The sequence below is a fragment of the Pongo pygmaeus genome, chromosome 22 (assembly GCF_028885625.2).
Source record: "Pongo pygmaeus isolate AG05252 chromosome 22, NHGRI_mPonPyg2-v2.0_pri, whole genome shotgun sequence".
NCBI lineage: Eukaryota > Metazoa > Chordata > Mammalia > Primates > Hominidae > Pongo > Pongo pygmaeus.
The window spans coordinates 42,360,091-42,380,099 of NC_072395.2; the positions used below are offsets into that span (position 1 = coordinate 42,360,091).

General features: G+C 37.7%; 1 protein-coding gene across 12 annotated transcripts in view; it reads right to left on the minus strand.

The window, feature by feature from the left end:
* GRIK1 (glutamate ionotropic receptor kainate type subunit 1) overlaps positions 1–20,009 on the minus strand; it is a 404,320-nt gene that overhangs the window by 55,344 nt on the left and 328,967 nt on the right. For 7 of the 12 annotated variants that reach the window (XM_054468419.2, XM_063659835.1, XM_063659833.1 and 4 more), the window contains 2 exons: positions 4,564–4,671; positions 2,287–2,331 (listed from right to left, as the gene is read on the minus strand). In XM_054468419.2, coding sequence (XP_054324394.1) covers positions 2,287–2,331; positions 4,564–4,671 — 153 coding nt within the window. The remainder of the gene's footprint in view (positions 1–2,286; positions 2,332–4,563; positions 4,672–20,009) is intronic. The other 5 variants (XM_054468420.2, XM_063659837.1, XM_054468425.2 and 2 more) reach the window with 1 other exon arrangement.

Consider the following 20,009-nt stretch of genomic DNA (forward strand, 5'->3'; position numbering starts at 1 on the left):
AAGTAGTCAAGTAGCTTTATCTGTTACTTGAAGTAAATGAATATGTTCTCAGGAAATGAATGTCTCCCTTTAAAAAAGTCAGATCTCATGATTCATGTGTGCTGGAGAGAGAGGTACAGTTAAAAAGATGGATGGACATTTGACATTTCAGTACTGTTCTACGAACTAGGAGGAGTGCCTCCAGGGAGCGGAACCTCAGTTGTCAAACTTCACAATGAAAGCAGACAGCAGTCATTTACCAGTGAGAAGTAGTGGAGGGTGGATCAGTTACTTGTGGGGAGGAGCACTCAATATCTAAATTATCTCGCCCTGATTTCTTTTGCTTTGTAAACTCGCTCAAGGGAGCAGCCATGTATTATCTAGACAACTGAGAAAAGCATTTGAAAATGAGTGCCCAAATGACATTAAGCAAACTTTTTTTAAAAAATGATGCAATAAAAAGCATTCAGAGAGCATATTCAGAGAGCGACTAGTATCTATCTTCTAAACCTAGACAGTGATTCATGTAAACGCAACATCTAAAGTGGCTGAGGGAAATAATCAGGTACCTAGGGCAAAGATAAAGGTATATGTGTTTCCTGTATTACCAGCCTTATATAACAAATATTTTAGTGAGGGATGTTATAAAGACTGCTACCTTCCTCTTTTGGAAAGAATTTTGGGTGAATAATACTATTCTAAAATAAGTCAGAGTATGAGGAAAGCTTTTGGAATTTAAATATGATGAAGGTGAATTTTTGTTTAAGTTGGAGACTTCTGGAAAAAGTGCAAGGTGTTTGTTGGGTCTGAATGGGTCGCCTGTGCTAGAACTCAGGTTACCGTGAATTTTTGACGGAGTCATAACACAAAACAGCACACCACGGTATATACAACTTACAATGTGGAATATGATGGGCTACCAGGAGGGAAGAGGCATGAAGGCATGGAGGATCAAGATCCGAAAGTTACATCCCTAGGGAGTGCATGTGGCTCTTGCAGTTTAGTGACAAATAGAGGACATCCCCCTCCCCTGTATATAATTTCAAAGCTTGGATTCCATTCCCTGGAATATTTGTATTAGATTAATTCAAAGTGCCCAGAGTCTCAAGATGGATTAGTGTAATAGGTTTTTTTTTTCTTTTTCTGGGTGCCAGTTAGGTTCATCTATTTACCAGTGAAATTATAGTGAGGAAATCAGATCACCTTCTAGGTGCACTTAGTAGCCTTGTTCACTGAAGATTAAAACAAGGCTTTTAAACCTGTGCTTTGAAAACTTAAAAAGAAAAAATTTTTGAATTCATCACTGAGTACTACTAAGAGGGGGACAAGGTTTTTGGCTACAGGGAGAAACTTGTGTACACTTTCTGTGACATAGCCGATAATTTGAAAGATGAAAGTGAACCTGACAAAACTGTTCAAGTTGAACAACCTGAAGCAATTTAAGGTCCGTTCATCAGTCCACAGATTTTTTTTACCAAGTAGTTTTAGAGAGAAAGAGAGAGACAGAGAGGGAAGGAAGGAAAGGAGGAAGAGAAAGAGAGAGAGGAGATGAAAGAAAATGTTTGCTTACCACGGGGACCTTTCTCTGATCCAAATGTTTTTAATGTCTCATATTTGCTTATATAAATCTATGCACATTCATTGGCAACATGGCACTGTATAATAAACTATAAAATAGTGGGTGTCATAATTCACAAGATAATCTCATTTCCTTTCCAAGGTCCCTAATGTTTGCGTCCTCTTTAGAACTGTGGCTCTAAAACAAATTGCAAGACAGTATGCTCTGATGAAGATATCATGCAAAACAAAAGCTAGCTCATGAGAAAAGGAAATTTCTGAAAATGGTTCATATTTTGTGGTGGCGACATTGGAGGAGGTGTCCTAGCCTTCTGAGGCTGTAGCCTATCTGACTAGTCTCATGGATCAAATCTATTGTTGTTTTTATCCCCCTTAGGGAAAATTTTAGTGATTTGAGAAGGAATATAAATAGGTCAGTGTCTCCTCCTGTTACAGTTGCCGCTTTCAATCCTAACAGGGACTGATCCTGCCTGGGAGAAACAAAAATAATCTTGGGGGAAATATTTAATCCATCATTATTTAATCCATTGCAAATCTGTTTTCAATTCACAGGTGATGTTGTTGAGAGAGAACATATTCAATCACTCCTCTCTCTCTTTACATGGAACTTCCCTTCTAAACTGCAACTGGAGAGCTACAGGTCTGGTAACATTGGAAGGGCACAGGCCTTTCCAATGACATTCCCCATCCCACCCCCAGGTTTCCTGCAGTTGTTGTCAGAGTACAAACCTTCTTCCACACTTTATACAAGTGTTTAGACACTTCGCCAGCAGCCTTGGTTTTCAGAGAGAAAAATAAAATAAAAACAGCACTTAATTAAAATGGAGCGTGAAAACCCAGAAGGAATCATGGTGTGTGAGTGCTTAGAGTGTTACAGTTCCCACCCATTGTTTGGAATTTGCATCTTAATTCAATATAAAGCCTGACAATAGGTACAGCAAAGAGACGAATCAGGACTTGGGTCTCATGGAAGTTACCTGGTGGTAAGACTCAATTTTTACTTTTCCTTTCACACACCAAGAAATGCCTTAAAGTGCTTTTCAATGTATACAGGTATGCTGCAGTATTAAGGTTCCTTAAGAAGACCCTTTTAAGGCACTGGTAACTAAAATCAATCAATCAATTAACCAACCAGTAAATCAATCAATACACACACACACACACACACACACACACACACACACATATGAAGAAGTATGCTTGATGACTTGTTCTTTGATTATGGGTTTCCGGGCAGTAGAAATTTGAGTGAAAGTGAGAATGGGATTTTTCTAATAATTTTCCCTATTGACTCCAAGAGAGGCTGACATAAAAAGATTGGGCATTTCCTCCCTCGGCTCCTGAGAGAGACGTGTTGGCTTCCCTCATTGTCTTAAGGCCCAATCAGCCTTCTCAGGAATTGAGCCCAAGACACCTGAAGAAAGAAAAGTTATTGCAAACAATGAAGAGATAACAAACCAACACAAAACACTTTCATCTAATTCGATTTTGCCTTTGATGGAAAAACACCAATGCAATGTGCATAATATTACAGTGTGTAGATAGCTGTGAAAGCATAACAATAGCTCCATCTATTTCATCATTCACCTAGCCAAAAAGATGTTTCCTTAACAGCTTTTCTTCCCCCTTCAGTGCTATACGTAAGAGGAGAACAGAGTTGGGGAAAGACTCATGCTTCGAGAAGCAGACATTTTCTTAAAAAAATTATAGGCTTTTAGATCATAACAAGTATTTTTTTTCTTTTGTTCCCTCCAGCCAACATCCCACGCACCATTGTGGAGACTGGCTGGACGCCTTGTGCTCTATCAGGGTATGTCAGACCAACAGAGGGGCAAATCAGAGTGAAGAGGAAGCCAGAAGATGGGAGAGACGTTTTTGAAGTGAGTAACCTGCATGTATAATGTGTATTCTCAAAACTGCAAACTAATTATTTTCGTCAAACATTTCACACCGGTGGTCACCTTCTAATACATTCAGCCTAAATGATCTTTCTTTCCATTACTGTTTTTTTGAGGGGGAGGGGTAGTTAGCACCTGCAAAAAAAATGTGTCCCAGTTAACAAAATCAAGAAAACAAAAATGAAAACCTTACCTCATTTAAAAAAATCAACCCAACTAATCTAATTAAGCAAGCAATCGATTGTTCCCAAAGCCACTCTTATATTAAGCACACTGTCTTATTCACTATAGTGGGGAAAAAATGTCAGATTATAGAGTTTTCTGTTGAGGTGATTGCTTTGGGGGTTTCAATCGTTTTTCTATAAGATTCTCAGTGCAAAATCTTCAAACTGTAAGTGTTAATTCCAACATATAGTCATGAATATTAAATTGGCATAATAAAATATACTGAGGAGCCAAATTCTTTTATCATTATTATTTAACCAAATAGTTTACATTGGCATTACTCTAAATAATAACTAAAGTAGAACTTTAAACATGGAGAGATTCAGAATTACAACTAAAATAATCCTAAAATGAGAACCCAACATTAAAATACAATTTTTTGGCATTTGTCCTAAAATTAAGAATGCAAAGTTAATTTGCTCCAGTAAGTCTCTTCTATCCTACTTTATTCTGTCTGTCACCAATCTCAAAATGGAATAAAATGTGCAATTAAAATTAATTTCTGGGTAACCCTCGGATGCCATTCCATCGATAAACCATTGACAGCTTCTGCTTTTCCAAGTCTAAACTCAATTTGTTAAAAGCTTTAAGACATGGGCCTAATGACACCCAACTCTAGGGTTATATATGTAATAATATAAACACACTTGTTATGTAAATGAAGCACAATATAAACACTAGTTAGGACTGCTATTACTAAGACATGAAATTTAAGAATCCAGCACATCAACTTCTATCTGAAGATAAAAGAGAGATAAAAAACTGGATGTAAAATAACATGCTTAGAGAATCACTTCATTCACCTACTTGTCTTTGCAATTTAGTAAAAATGCTTGAACAATGTTCATTTGTTATTTTATTTATTTATCATTAAGGAGGTTACCTTTTCAGTTCCTTCCTCTTTGAGACTAATAATGTCCAGATCAAAATCCTTCCTCAAGCCATTGGTTTTATTAAAGGTGATATGCCCAGTCAAGCCATCCCACCGAGCCTGTGGACAAGAAGAAATGTGGCTGTTATTGTTAAACATTTATCATAATTCCTGAGACCATCAAAATTATAATACCTCAAATTCATCACAGTATCCAATTAGTTGGTTTCATCATACTGTTATAAACCATTGCATTGGTTCAGCGACAAGATAGCAGAACACATCGTCATTTTATTAGCACTCATTTATTCTGTCAATTCTAACATCCTAACCAGTCAGACCTGTCATCATGGCTACCTAAATGGACAGTATGGAAAGAATTGCTGTAAAACAGTCTGCACATGGAATACACAAAATCTGAGAAATCACAATATTCTGTTTTCCAAGGTCAATCCAAATTCCCTTTGAGATATGGCTGAGTGGAAGTGAGTCCCTGCTTTTTCTTTCTCTGTGAAAAGAATATAGATTAATATAGTCCAATGATGTATTGCAGTTTTTAGGCTGTTTATGACTTAGCGTGTTTGCGCCATTTGGGCATGATAATTTCCCGTGGCTGCTGTAGCAAGTAATCACAAATGTGGGTGCTCAAAACAACAGAAATTTATTTTCTCAAGGTTATGGAGGCCTGAAATCCAAAATCAGTGTTACTGGGTGGAATTAAAGTGTCAGCGGGACCGTGCTCTCTCTGGAGCCTCGAGGGAAGACCCTATTCTTTGCCTCCTTCTGCTTCTGGTGGCTTCTGGCATTTCTCCTTCTCTTGTGGTTGCATCACTTCAATCTCTGCCTCAGTGGTCACATTTCCTCCTCCCCTTCTGTCTGCATAAAAGCTCCCTCTGCGAGGTGGAGGTTGTGGTGAGTCGAGATCCTTCCACTGCACTCCAGGAGCCTGGGCGACAGAGCAAGACTGTGTCACAAACAAACAAAAAAGGTCGGGCACAGTGGCTTGCGCCTGTAATCACAGCACTTTAGGAGGCCAAGGTGGGCGGAGATTGAGACCATCCTGGCTAACACGGTGAAACCCCATCTCTACTAAAAATACAAAAAATTAGCCAGGCATGGTGGCGCATGCTTGTAATCCCAGCTACTCGGGAGGCTGAAGCAGGAGAATCGCTTATCACTTGAACCCCAGAGGCAGAGGTTGCAGTGAGCTGAGATTATGTCATTGCACTCCAGCCTGGAGACAGAGCAAGACTCTGTCTAAAAAAAAAAAAAAAAAAACAACTCCTGCTTCTCTCTTATAAAGACACCTGTGATTGTAAACACAACCTAAATAGAACTCACCTGGATAATTTCCCCATCTCAAAAATCCTTAATTTAATCACCTATGCAAAGGCCTTTTTGCTACATAAATTAACATTTACAGGTTCCAGGGATGAGGACATGGGTATCTTTTGAGGGAGCTGCTCTTCTGCCTACACATCAACATCATTTCAAGTAATAAAAAATTCACAATAGTCTGCCTTTCACAGAACTCACATTGGATATCTCTGGTGGTTTTATTAAATAAAAAGCGGTGGCCCTCGGGAGAGAGTTCAGCTTCAATCATTAGGTGATTTTTGGCAACCTTGTTGATTTGTTTCACTTACAAATGGGGATAAAGGAAAACTCAGATCTTTGTATCCACTTAGCTGTTTTTCTTCTCCCTCTTGACTTTACCAAATTCATTAGACATGCATAAAATGGGAAGATCCTGAAGAATTACACTGTATTTGCAGTTATTTGCGCCATATGCGTATGTTGAATGTATTTACCCATTTGGCCAAGAGGCAGAGCAATGCAGTGGAAAGAACGTTGAATTTTCCCTACCTCTGGGGCTGAATATCTGCAGTGTAACTTCAGGCAAGCTACTGAACTTGAAGCGTTTTAATTTTTAACATTTATTGTTTTTATAACTGTCTCTCACTTTTCCCACTTTCATAATTCTAGAGTTTGGCTATTATTATCTCACATTTAGCCTTTACTTGGCTGTGCTGTATTTCATTTTACAAATCACGACCAGATTCATGGTCCCCAAGTAAATTTTCGTACTTATGCAATTTTCACCAGCACATAAAGTACATAATGGATTCATGCTACCTACAAATTAGTCTAAACCTTGACTTTACGTTGGAGGTTGTGATGGTTAATTTTGTGTGTCAACTTGCCTAGGCCACAGGATGCCCAAATATCTAGTCAAACATTATTTCTGGGTGTGTCTATGAGGGTGTTTCTAAAAAAGATTAGCATTTGAATTGGTGGACTGAGTAAGGCAGACAGCCCTCTCCATGTGAGTGGGTACCATTCAATTCATGTAGAGCCTGAACAGAACAAAAAGGCAGAGGAAGAGAGCATTTACTCTCTGCCTGACTGACAGCTGAAACATTGGCCTTCTCCTGTTCTTGAGAACAGGAGATTACATCATCGATGCTCTTCGTTCTCAGGCCTTCAGACTCAGACTAGACTTACACCAGCCAGCTTTCCAGGGTCTCTAGTTTGCAGATGGCAGAATGTGGGACTTCTCAACCTCCATGTTTGTGTGCCAATTTCTCATAGTAAACCTCTTTGTATATATATTCTATTGTTCTGTTTCTCTGGAGAATTCTGGATAATACAGAGGTCTTTGAAAATTTTGCCTAAGCTACGTCTCCAGAATTTCCTACCACCGCACCCCTATGCACAGTCCCAGCTGGAACAGGCCTGGGCTCTCCAGCCTCTGTGCTGTTCATACCAACCTGCAGCCTCCACTCAGCCTCCCCATCTCCTATCCAGCCTTCAAGATTCGCTTATTGTGCTATTTTGGTCCAGAGTCACTATTCTCCTCTTTGAGGCACAGACCTCCCAGCTTATACACCCCTCTGACAAGTATTGCTTGTGTTTTCACATGTAATTTTGGACTTATTACCACTTACCTTTACACTTTCAGTTTGGAAATCCTTATATCCTCAATTGGATTGGAAGCTTGTCAGTCAAACCTAATTATCTTACTAAATTGTTCTCTTTAGTATTTAACAAAATGGCATAGCCTTTAGGCATGTTAATTTTTTTCTCGCTCTAATTTGTTCCAAAACATAATTTTATTAATTTGTGTATTTTACTTTTCTGTCTTCTGTCACTCCTTTCTCTCTTTTAACCCATAATTTCTCAACTCATAATCCCATCTAAAAATGGTGAAATATCTTTGATTGGGAGTCAAGAAACCAACTTTAGTTTTTAAGCCACTATCAAGTTTTGTGGCCTTGGTTGAGTCATTTTGTCCCTTTTTTAGGCCACAGAGAAATGCACAGTAAGTGAAGATTTTGCATAAAACGAGCTTTAGCTCTGGAATTCTACAATCATAGGCAAGATACCATAGAGGGGTTTAATGAAGTTGAAAGTGATTCATTAAGCACCTATGATCTGGAAGCTGGGCTATATAAAACATAAAACACAATTGTTATACTCAAATTTCAATGTAAAACATATTACTATCTGGCTGGGGAGAAAAGACTACAGAATTTGGTTCAATTATGTTTTCACTATTAATTCATTTGGAAAGTATCCATTTATTGAGTATCTTCTCTGTGCAGGGAAGTATGCTGAGAATACAGCACCTAGAAGTTTACAGTTTAGTAGGAACAAACACATTAATGGATTTCCATAAAGCACTTTGGGTTTGAGGATAAAGATTTGCATAGAATATTGAAGAGAGAAGTATGGAGAAGAAGCACTTATCCCAACTGCAGGGAAAGAGTCAGCAAAAGATTCCTGAAGGCAAGAATGCCTGAGATCACAAAGGATAAGTCCACCAAGCAAAGATTCATGTGCTGGGTAAAAAAATGAAATAAAGAATAAATTATAAGTTTGCCATAAGACTCTAACGCAAAGTAAAAAATGTTGTGAAATGAGCCCAGGAAGGCAAGTAGTCTGTTTATAAAGGCGTTATGAAGCATGGTAGTTTGCTTGGACATTGCTCAGTAGACTTTTGGGGAATCATGGGGGTGTTTTAAACATGTGTTGCCATGGTCAAATGTGCATTATAGGGGGATCATTTGATATCTCTTTTATAATTGAGGAGAATGACTTGGAGAAGGTCAATATTGTAAGCAGTGTGTTGGTTAGCAGGTAGCTCTCATAGAACAAAATGTATACGATCATATTCATATGCCCAAATATGAACACAGGGGATAGCACAATTCCTCCATTTCCCTGTCCCACCAACTTGCACACCTTTAAATATTAATGAAAATAGTTCCACAGCAGGATAGACAGAGTTTCATAAAGAGCACGTTAAGAAATCAGCTTAAATGTAAGGAACCAGTATAATTGGCCAAAGCATATTTTCTGGCTACCATTCAGATAGAATGGATATTATGACGAAAGGATACTTTATCACTTGACAGTGCTGGAAGTTAAATCAATGGTAGGGAATGATATGTGGACAAGAAAAGGCTCCAACTTTTTCCTCTAAGCCATCTCGATGGCAAACTAGATGTTGCCCAAGTGCTATAATACATAAAAAGAAATGCTTCTTCAGATCCTAGTACCTAGTCTCTAGAGTTTATTGCCAAGGGAGACCATAATACCAAACACTGGCACTAGGTTTAAAATTGAATGGCATATCTTTATGGTCAGTAGAAACACCTGTTGTCACACCGGCTGAGATCCAGGTAACCATGTCTCTGCAATGGGACAAAAACTATCAGCAATGAATACAAGCAGGAGGTGTCCTCTTGTGTCTATTGAGGTACACCTCTTGGCATTGCATCGTCCTTTTTCTCCCCGTCACACCTCAATTCTAGTTTTTGTACTCTGGTCATTCCTTCTTATTTTGCAAGCCAAAGGCTGGCTTTGTGGATTGATGGGTTAAACGAGAGCCATGAAATAAGCTGCTGTGTTAGGCTTACAATATCTGTCTGAGAGCTGAGAACAATCTGTGTAATGCTTTGGTTGAGTGGAAATCTCTACTGTGTTATGGATTTGAATTAAGTCAGTTTTCAGGCCCCTTCTTCATGCCTCTAAACAATGTACTGTTCCAACTGTCCTCCTGACCTGTTTGAAAGGAGGTAGTTATCTTCATTAAATTCTACAGGATTTTCAGAAAGGTTTTTTCTAAAGGCAACTTTTCCTTTATGGGGTTCATGTTGCGAGTCAATTTGGTACATTGTCCAGAGTTTACAGGGGTCTCTGAAAACGTACAGAATCGGTAGCATTTATCTCTTAGTGGAGCACATAGCTTATAGCGGGGTCTTAAAACTCAGTTCAGAAATCCAATTTCATTCCCTAAGTGTGACTATTGTGTCCCTTTGTTTGGATTCTCTTGCATTGATTTTATTCTTGAACTTAGTGTTCCAATCACTGGTGCAGAGTAATTCCCACTTCTCGCTTTTTCTCCTGCTCATCCAAGTGGCAAAAAAGTTCCCTTTTCATGTTTTAACAATGCTTCCTTCTCTGCCTCAAATATCTACAAAGACTCCCTGTGTGGTTCTTCACTGAAAGGAAATATCTTTGACCTTCAACGTCAAATTTCCCTTACTGGCACAATTACCCATGTCTTCCTGCCTCTCATCCCCTAGATTAGCTGCATTTCTGTATATGTTCTTTGTTTTTCTGCAAACTCATTGTTGATAAGCATTTATTAATCATCAATACACTATTGATTAGGGTGAATATGCAATGACTAATTCCTGGATGTGATGAATAGGATCCATGAGGAATCCATTTTTCTGGGACAGGGCTGAAGCATATACAATTTAGATAATGATATATAATTATATTATCCATAATTACCATGTACTTGCCTTATGTAGAAGCATTTGCAGAGGGGACAATTATAGTATACTTAAAACAGAAAACAATACTTAAACTATTGTCCCTATTTTAGGAAAGAGCTTTATTTTCTACCCTGCATCAGACCTTCATGTCTACAACTGCTTAATAGCAACTAAATCAAATATTGTGAGTTTTCCTCGTTCCTCTTATTGGACACATTATCTGATAATCAAGAGACAGGAATCAAGAGGTAAAGAAGAAAAATAAAAGGTTTCGTGAATATCTTATTTGTATATTCTTTCTCAAGATATTTATTGTCCAAACTAAATGCATATATTTTATTATTAGGGAAGTAAGGGGCTAGCACCTAACTCTGGGCTCTTACGATAATCAACTCTTAATGTCATTAGTTAAAATGATTTCTTTTACTTATTCATTTTTTCTGAAAGGGAATTTTTTTTCTTCAACTTTTGTGTTAAGTTCAGGGGTACATGTGCGGATATGCAGGTTTGCTACATATGTAAACGTGTGCCATAGTGTTTTGCTTCACAGATCATCCCATCACCTAGGTATTAAGCCCAGCATCCATTAGCTGTTCTTCCTGATGCTCTCCCTCCCCTGTGCCCATCTCTAACAGGCCCTCCATGTGTCCATGTGTTCTCATCATTCAACTCCCACTTATAAGTGAGCACATGTGGTGTTTGGTTTTCTGTTCCTGCATGAGTTTGCTGAGGATAACAGCTTCCAACTCCATCCATGTCCCTGCAAAGGACATGATCTTGTTCCTTTTTATGGCTGCATAGTATTCCGTGGTGTATATATACCACATTTTCTTTTTTCAGTCTATCATTGATGGGCAATTGGGTTGATTCCATGTCTTTGCTATTGTGAATCATGCTGCAATGAACATAAGTGTGCATGTATCTTTATAACAGAATGATTTATAATCCTTTGGGTATATGCCCAGTAATGGGATTGCTGGGTCAAATGGTATTTCTGTGTTTAGGTCTTTGAGGAATTGCCATAGTGTTTTCCACAATGGATGAACTAATTTACATTCCTGCCAACAGTGTGAAAGCATCCCTTTTTCTCTGCAACCTCGCCAGCATCTGTTGAAAAGGAATTTAGATATGTAAAAGAATGTAAATCCTCCCTTCCTAGAATTTTCCTTGACACAGCCATTGTCCTTTGCCATACTGAATCAATTGTTTCCTATTGAGAGAGACTTCTTATTCTTTACTTATATATTGGAAACTATGTTTTCTTCTGAGAACATTGTGTATGGAAGGCTCATGGAAAACTCAAGGTTAGCTTTCCTTGCTAGATCAAGGTGAAGACAAAAATTGTTTTTAAGTGACTATTCTATTTTTTAATAAAACTTATAAAAACTTGAAAATGAAGCACAAAAAAAAAAAAGATTGTGTGACCTTCTTTGTCATGGTGGCCATAGTACAATAGCCTCATCCAAGGGTGATTTGATTCTCTAAACAGGTGTCTCTTTATTTTTAAATTTACTGTTGTTTAAGATGCAGATTCTGTGAAATTACATGTTAATTTATAGGATTTGTATGTGAAATTACATGTTAATTTATAGGATTTGTATGTGGCAGAGATGTAAATGATTTCCATCTAATAGAAAAGATAACCTGAAAAATTATAATTGTATTGACCTATTGGACATTAGCCAGCTTTTAATTTAATTTAATTTTATTTTAAGTTCTGGGGTACATGTGCAGGATATGCAGGTTTGTTACATAGGTAAACGGGTGCCATGGTGGTTTGCCACACATATCCACCCATCAGCTAGGTGTTAAGCCCCGCATGCATTAGCTATTTATCCTGATGCTTTGACTTCCCTGGTGGCCTCTAGAACCACTGTGCCTCTCCGTCTTTTTACAACAAGCTTTATCATCCTGCTGGTTCCCTCAGTTAGACACATCTTCAATACTTGCTTTCTTATGTTTGTACTAGAGTCACATATATAACTGGCCTACAATTGGAAATGGTCCTATGATGGTGCCCAAGTACACTCACCTGCCAGAGCCAATGTTATGGGCCATTTAAGCTCAGAAACATCTTTTTTTTTTAAAACAAAACAAAACACAACACTCCAGTCCTAGAGCAAACCCTAAGTAGCAACAAACTTTACTTTTGCTGACTCTCTGTCTCTGTTGTTTCTTGTCTTGTCTTGTCTTGTGATTATGTGTTTTGATTCTGAGTTTTGTCCAAGTCTGTCAGCCGAGAAGTGCTTTACCTAACTCACAGCTTCAGTCATTTCTCCTCCACAACTGGGTGCAGGCACCTGTATTTGGTCTCAGACCACTGTGCCACTTTCACTGCCTACTCAGAAGAGCATTTTATGTCTCCTCGTTTGGGTCACAGCTGAGTATATGAAATAGTGGGTATTTGACTGCTAGGCAAGTCTCATGAACACAGTCATGGGGATACCGGTGTCTTGTGTATCTGATCTGCATGTGGCTGTTAAGTCCTCCTTTGGTGGCAGGAATAATTGTGAACCAGGCACTTTGTTCTCATCGTATGGTGATCTATCAGCTAGATGCAGGTAATCTAACTCTTTGCAGGGTGAGAGACGACTGAAAACCTGGTTTCTTAGCACTTTTCTTTTGTCTGAGCAAGATTATGTCTCAGGTTCACTGGAAATGACAACCAACCTTTCTGTCCTCCTGAGTTATTGTGTTCTGTGTTTCCTTTCAAGACATGGCTAAGGTTATAGAACTAAAACTGCAGCCCTCAATAGCTGCCTATCTCTGAAAATTAAAAAAAAAAAGCCTTTTCACCTCACTGTGTATGAATAAAACCTTGTGAAATAAAGATTTTCTGTTTTTATTATTTATAGATTTGATTACTTATATCAATATTCTCAGGATTCTCATGTTACAGAGAAACTGAAGTTTAAATACATTGTATTGCTACCCTTGAAAAAGTTCACAGAAATTGCTAGCTTGGAAGCATTTCTATGTAAAAATGCAAGTTCTTGTATCCAAAGTGCATATTTGACCACATTTAATTGATTTTTTTAAAAATTAGCTTAAAAAGCATTACATATCTCTCCCTTAATATTATCACTCTAAATTATATAGTTCTGATTTACTTTTTTGTTTTACAGATTTGTTTTTGGTTTCCTGGAAATAGGCTAATCTGAACTCCTTAAAACTTCTTATACTGGTTTACCAATGAGACAAGATAGCATTGACACATAATGTTTAAAATGAAGATTTAAAATTATATGTAATTATATTGAGTTAGAATTTTGGCAAAATTTTTATATAAACAGTTTTTACACTTTGTAAGGTATCAGTTGAAATGTAATTTTCATGTTTCTATTATATTTAAGATCGTGAGCTAATGTAAAATCAAGTTAACTGACGGATAATCTTGGGATATCTGGGTCGCTTCTCCTTAAGAGATAATATTGGCATGATGATTACCATTAGTGTGTGTATGTCTACCCATACCTATAAATGTCTATATACATCTTATTATTTCTATATGTTACAGAGAAGCTGTAACTTAGAGTCATGTTAATGAACATTTTGTTTTTGCCACTTTGAAGATGATGTTCAAAGAATGTATGTGTCTCTAGGGGGTTGTTTTATGCAAGCTCATGTATATAAGGTAACGGGGTATATTTTTGTTTACAAAGTGAAAAGAAAATATGTTCCAAAGTATGAAACAGTATAGTGAATGGCAAAGCATGAGTGTGTGTTGTATAGAAGGTTGGAGGAAACAATTTTATTTACCTTGGAGTATAATATATGCACGTAATGAGTCTGAATAAAAACAAGGAAATGTGTTAAAACTTTGGCAAAGTTTACCCAGCTTTAATTGGTTCATTAATAAGATATATATTTTAAGTTTTGTGAATCTTTTTTTCTGCCAAATACTACATTAATGAAACACTATAGTTTTACTTTCTCCCTTTTAAAATGGAATATTTAGTCTGCTCTTAACAAGAAGATAAATTATCACTTACCTTCTATGTCATTGTCTCAGACACTTTTATTCCCAACATCAACAAGTGGTTTCTGCTTTACTCTCGTGTTTTTCTGAATGTTTTGCTATAAACTACAGTCTGGAAATAGCCTTTGTCAGAGAACGGCAGTATCAGAGCCTCATGGAAACATGGTGCCGAAAAATACTCTTACCCACTGGCACTTTAAACAGTCATTGGTATAGACTTTGGATGTTAAAGTGTCACTTAGATGACTGACTGTACCAGAGGATGGAATCAGGATTTTCAGGACTCTTTTTAATAGTCCAGGAGCAGAAGACCTTTGAAAGCCAGGTGTTGATCCAACATCCACTAGTTATAAGACAAGTAGGATTAAGTGAACTGCTGAGGGGAATCTAACTGTGGTTACATGGCTTTAATATCTTATTATAAGATATCTTGGGATACCTGGGTCATTTCTTTTGTTCTTTTAATAAGATATGTTCTTTTAATAAGATATTATTAAATAATAATAAAGATAATAAGGTATTATTAAATAATAAGATAAGATATTATCTTTTAATAAGATATGGTTTTACATATCTTATTAAAAGAATAAAAAGATTCATTCTCTTCCTGATCTCTTTAACTGTCTCTTTGGTAACCTATAAATGACACATTCTTTATATGGCACCTTACTCTCCCTGATCCCTCAGAATTCAGAGACAACTTACTAGCTTTTATGGCAATGTGGTTATTTGCATAAAATCAATACAAATTTGTCCTTTTAAGAACCAGGCTATAGTTGAATAAATTGGCTGTGTAAATAAGGTCACACCAGGTGTGATGGTTCACATTATGTGTCATTTTGACTGGGTGACAGGGGCCCACATTAAACGTTGTTTCTGGGTGTGTCTGTGAGAGCGTTTCCAGATGAAATGAGCATTTGAACTGGGGGGCCCAATAAAGAAGATTGCTCTCTCCACTGTGGTTGGGCATCATCCAGTCCAATCTGTTGAGGGTCTAAGAAGAATGAAAGGTGAAGGAAAGAGGAATTGTCTTCCTTTTTTCTGCTTTATTGTTGAACTAGGACATCCCATCTCATCTTCTACTACCCTCATACTGGGAGTTATACCATCAGCTCCCCTGGTTCTTAGATCTTCGGACTCAGACTGAATTACACCATCTGCTTTTCTGGGTCTCCAGTTTGCAAATGGCAGGTCATGGGACTTCTCAGTCACTATAGTTGAATGAGCCAATTCCTCAAAATAAATCATATTCCCTCTGTCTTTCTCTGTCTCTCTCTCTGTCCTGTTGGTTGTGTTTCTCTGGAGAATCCTGACTAATATGCCGGGAATGTATCTGGTTTATTACAAATAATACAGATCTTACTTAATCAGGTGTAGCAAATCCACCATTAAGGAAAAAGTGCTGTACTTCAAATGTGGAACCAGGGTTCAGAAAGCCCTCTCTGGAAACTGGTCTGTTATTTGTTCTATGAGTTATATGATCGTAAACTTACAGGTAAAAAGGAAGACAATTTTCTAGTAGGCCAGGAAATCTATCAGATGTTGGGCACTCAGAGAAATTCACCAAAATGTCTAGGTGCTATAGGAATATTGTGCAGATGCATTTCTTGAATGGAGTTTCTTACCTTTGTGTGGTAGGGTGAATAAATGTCATGCTTTTCCCCATTGTCCATGTTCTAATCCCTGGAACCTAGAAGGTAGCAACAGAATCTACACAGATGGGATCAAGGACCTTAAAGTGGGGATATCATCCCGGATTATCTGGGTGGGCCTAATGTAATCACAGGGTCCTTATAAGAGGGACCCAGGAAGGGTCAGACAGACAGAAGGTGATGTGATGACAGAAACAGAAGACAGAGAGAAAGAGACTGAAAAATGGAAAGATGCTACATTGCTGGCTTTGAGGATGGAGGAAAGGGTCCATAAGCTAAGGATTATAGGAATCCCTGGACCTTGGTAAAGGCAAGGGAACTTATTTCCCTCTACAGCCTCCAGAAGGAATCAGCCTTACCAGCATCTTGACTTTAGCCCAATAAGACTTGTGTTAGAGTTCTGACTGCCAAAGCAGTAGGAGAATTAATTTGTGTTGCTTTGAATGACAATGCTTGTGGTAATTCACCTAAAAAGCAATAGGAAACTAATACACCTTGGAATAAAAAAGCCAGTAAGAGAAAAAAAAAATTCTGGAGAAAGGATTCTGAAAATGCAATGAGAGATTTCTTTCGAAATTTTCTTACAGAAGTTAATTTTCTCTCCTTAGTAGCTGCTTGAAACAGCAGCTCTGAATTTGCTAACAATACCCAGAGGCTTCCATGGTCAATGAACAACTTGCACTGCCCCCATGTAAATTAATCAGGTCTAAGCACAATGACATCAGACTTTTGGTAATATGAATAATCTTTGGAAATTATTTATGACACAATAGGGAACTGCTGAGAAAATTATCTAAAACTTGGAAATAAAACAAAAGAACAACGACTGTATTTCATTTCAAAGTCACATGGGATCATTGCCTAACCGGTCCACCCAAGGATGATTTAATCCTCTAGAGGATTGTACTTTTGTTTGTTTTACTATTTTCTGTTGTCTAAGGTCAAGACTATGAAATTACATGTGGACTTAGATATTTTTTGTCCAGCAGAGACCTAATTGATGCAAGTCCACTACAGAAGATGACCTCAAAGGTTATGGTTTTATTGCTTGTTGAACAATAATCAATTTTGTCTCTAATTCAGCATATTCATTGCCATTAGCTTCTCCTGTTGGACTGTATAACCACTCTTTCTGTAATTCTTTTTTGAACTAGATTTACTATCCAGATGGTTCCATCATTAAGGAGTTAAGTATATTTTTGGCACATGCTTACATTATGTTTACATGAGAGTCATGTTGATAACTTTATAAAATTATATACTGACAAATGCAAAGTGGCATAAATGTAATCACATTTGGTCCTTACAGCATCTAGATAAGGTAAGTAGGATGGTCCCCAGTTTATTGAGAGGGAAGAGATCCTAAAGTTAGTAAGATATACCCAGAGGGGTTCAGAACCCGTCTACCTCATGTTCTTTTTCTTCACCAAACTGCATTTCCATCAAGGAAATCATGTGAGAGAAATGAAAGTGTGTGGGCTTATTTCTCCATTTTACATCCTAACTCTAGACTTTATATGGGCCACAAGGAGAAAACACTCTCAAGCCCAAAATAAAAGGAGAAATAATTGAAAAATTTTCAATCATCACTAAAATCCTGACTTCTCCCTCATTCAGTGGCATGTTTGAAGTGTGAGTTGCCCAAGTGGATCCCTCTTGGATCTGCTGGGTTCCATTAGAAAGACAAAGAGCCTCTGCTCTGGCTTCCAGGATCCTATTTCTCAGTTTCTCTGGTTCACCAAGCATGGAGCAGCTTCTCCCGCAAGTCAATGTGGCAAGGCTAGAATGGGCTGTCTGCAGGAGTAGAAACAAAGTAAGCCTTCAGCCTCTTTTGTGCAGTCCTCTTTGCAAGGGGTCTCAGGCCAATTGGAATTGACACATAGCGTTCTATTTGCCATCAGGGTTTAGAGTAAAAGGGATTTCTAGAAAATGAACTCTTGACCTTTGGCTAGTTTGTTGAAACACCTCTGATTTTCTTGCTAGCAATGCCTTTCACAGACTTTCATTGCCTGTCCCATTCTGTTTGTTGACCACTGGATTAAATGGGTCCTAGGATGGTTTTACCTTCTAGGATTTCTGTTTTGGATTACTTGTGTGTTTCTGCTCATAGAGTTACCACATTACCGTAAGTGTGGGTGACTTTTGCTGACTTAAGATTTAACTGTGAGACACTCAAGCATGTTTTAAAGTCCTTTATCTCTCATCACACAACTCTCCCCACATTGAAACTTCTTGAATTTGCCCTACATTCTCTTCCCTTCAGTACATTGTCAGTGCATTCGTTTCTTACCAAGCTCAAAATATCTCCTTTTCTAGTATTCTGAGATATCAATGATGCTTGGCTTTTATAAAGCACATCACATGGCAATCCGTGATAGAATTACTTTGTGATTTAAAAAGCTGTATGGAAAACAGAAAGATTGAGATAAAACAGGATAATTTAATATAAACAGTAAATTAATGTGTTTCTATTGGCCTAACCAAAAAGAATCACATTGCATTTAAAAATTTAAAAATACCACTAATAGGCTATTCATTGATTTTCACATATTGTTTACAAACAAATTTTAGTCATAAACCTGACATTGTAAACAAGACACTTTCAGCATAACAATAGTAATTGCTGTCAAGTTTTAAAGTCTGAGCATGACTTATTTGGAGAATGACTTTGGAATCAAATGACTGGGGCTTGAATCTTGGCTCTATCTTTGAGTAGCTGGGTGCCTCTTTGCAAGTTGCTTAACTTCGTCAAGCTTCATTTGCGAAAATTAATAGTCTTTACCTAGTCGTTGTGAAAATGAAAAGGGATAATGCTTCAAATCATCTAACACAGGACTGTCCGAGTGGAAGCCTAATAAAAATCCAGTTCCCTTATGATCTTGACCTACTTAAGATCTCCGCAACTCCCTTACAGATACCCGATTACTCATAGAGCAGTTTGCAGTGAACCCTGCCCTATCTCAGGGACTTCTTTTATGCTGCTTGTCAGTGAAAAACCAACTGCCCTCAATAATATGACATCAATAATATAATGCAGTGGTTTTTACATTTTAAATGAGCACAAAATCATTGGAACACTGTTTTTAAATAAGTACTTTAGTTAGCTTTAAAAAAGAAGATCCTCACACTACGCTATAAGAATCACTGAAAAAGGGCTCGAAACTTGTCAGCTCCATAGATCTTTGTCTGATACTCATGTTTGCTGACCAATCCCACCAGACAACTTTGAGCCAGTTATTAAGCTTGGGGTCTGATTACAGTTCTGAAGAAGTTTACTCTGATGATTAAGGTATTTATCTATCTATCTATCTATCCGTCCACCCACCCATGTACAGAAAATTAATAGGTAAATAGTAACACTAATAAAAGTCTTATAAAATTGGGAAAGTGAGCTGTGGCTAGTATGGTCAATGTAGTTTTTAGGAGAAGATGAAAAGATTGAGTTGGTCATTGATGATAAACAAGGTCTGACAAACTGCATATTTGTTTATTTCAGTATAGTTATTGGGATGTTGAAATGCTCTCATCATATGGTTGGGCATGTACTTATTGGATCCCATAACCCTATAATCTAGAGGATTTTCAGGCAAAATACAGATCGCTATGGGAAAATGGTTTTTAATATATTGTAGGCAAGGGAGATCTATTGAGTCTTTTCAAAGACTGCTAGCCCTGAAAAAAATAGGTTTACCCCCAAAGATCCTAGTTGTTATAATTATTCTTGGGGTCACCATATCCTCATACATCATTCTCTGGGGATTTAGATAATAACCCCTAGCAGGGCCTCAAACCAAGTTTTTTTTCCCCATAGTTTCCTAAATGGAGAACTAGCCTGGTGACAGATTCCATGGCACAACCATAGCAATCCAAAGCTCATACATTAATATGGATCGGAAGGAGGCCTGTAAGTACCAGGGCTGTACCCATGGCCCAGGACCTCCTGCATCCTGTAAGTCCTGGAGGCATTTACACTGATCTCTGTGCATTTTCCAGTGTTGCCGCAAGGCAACAATAACAGTAATTATAACTTGCTTTGTG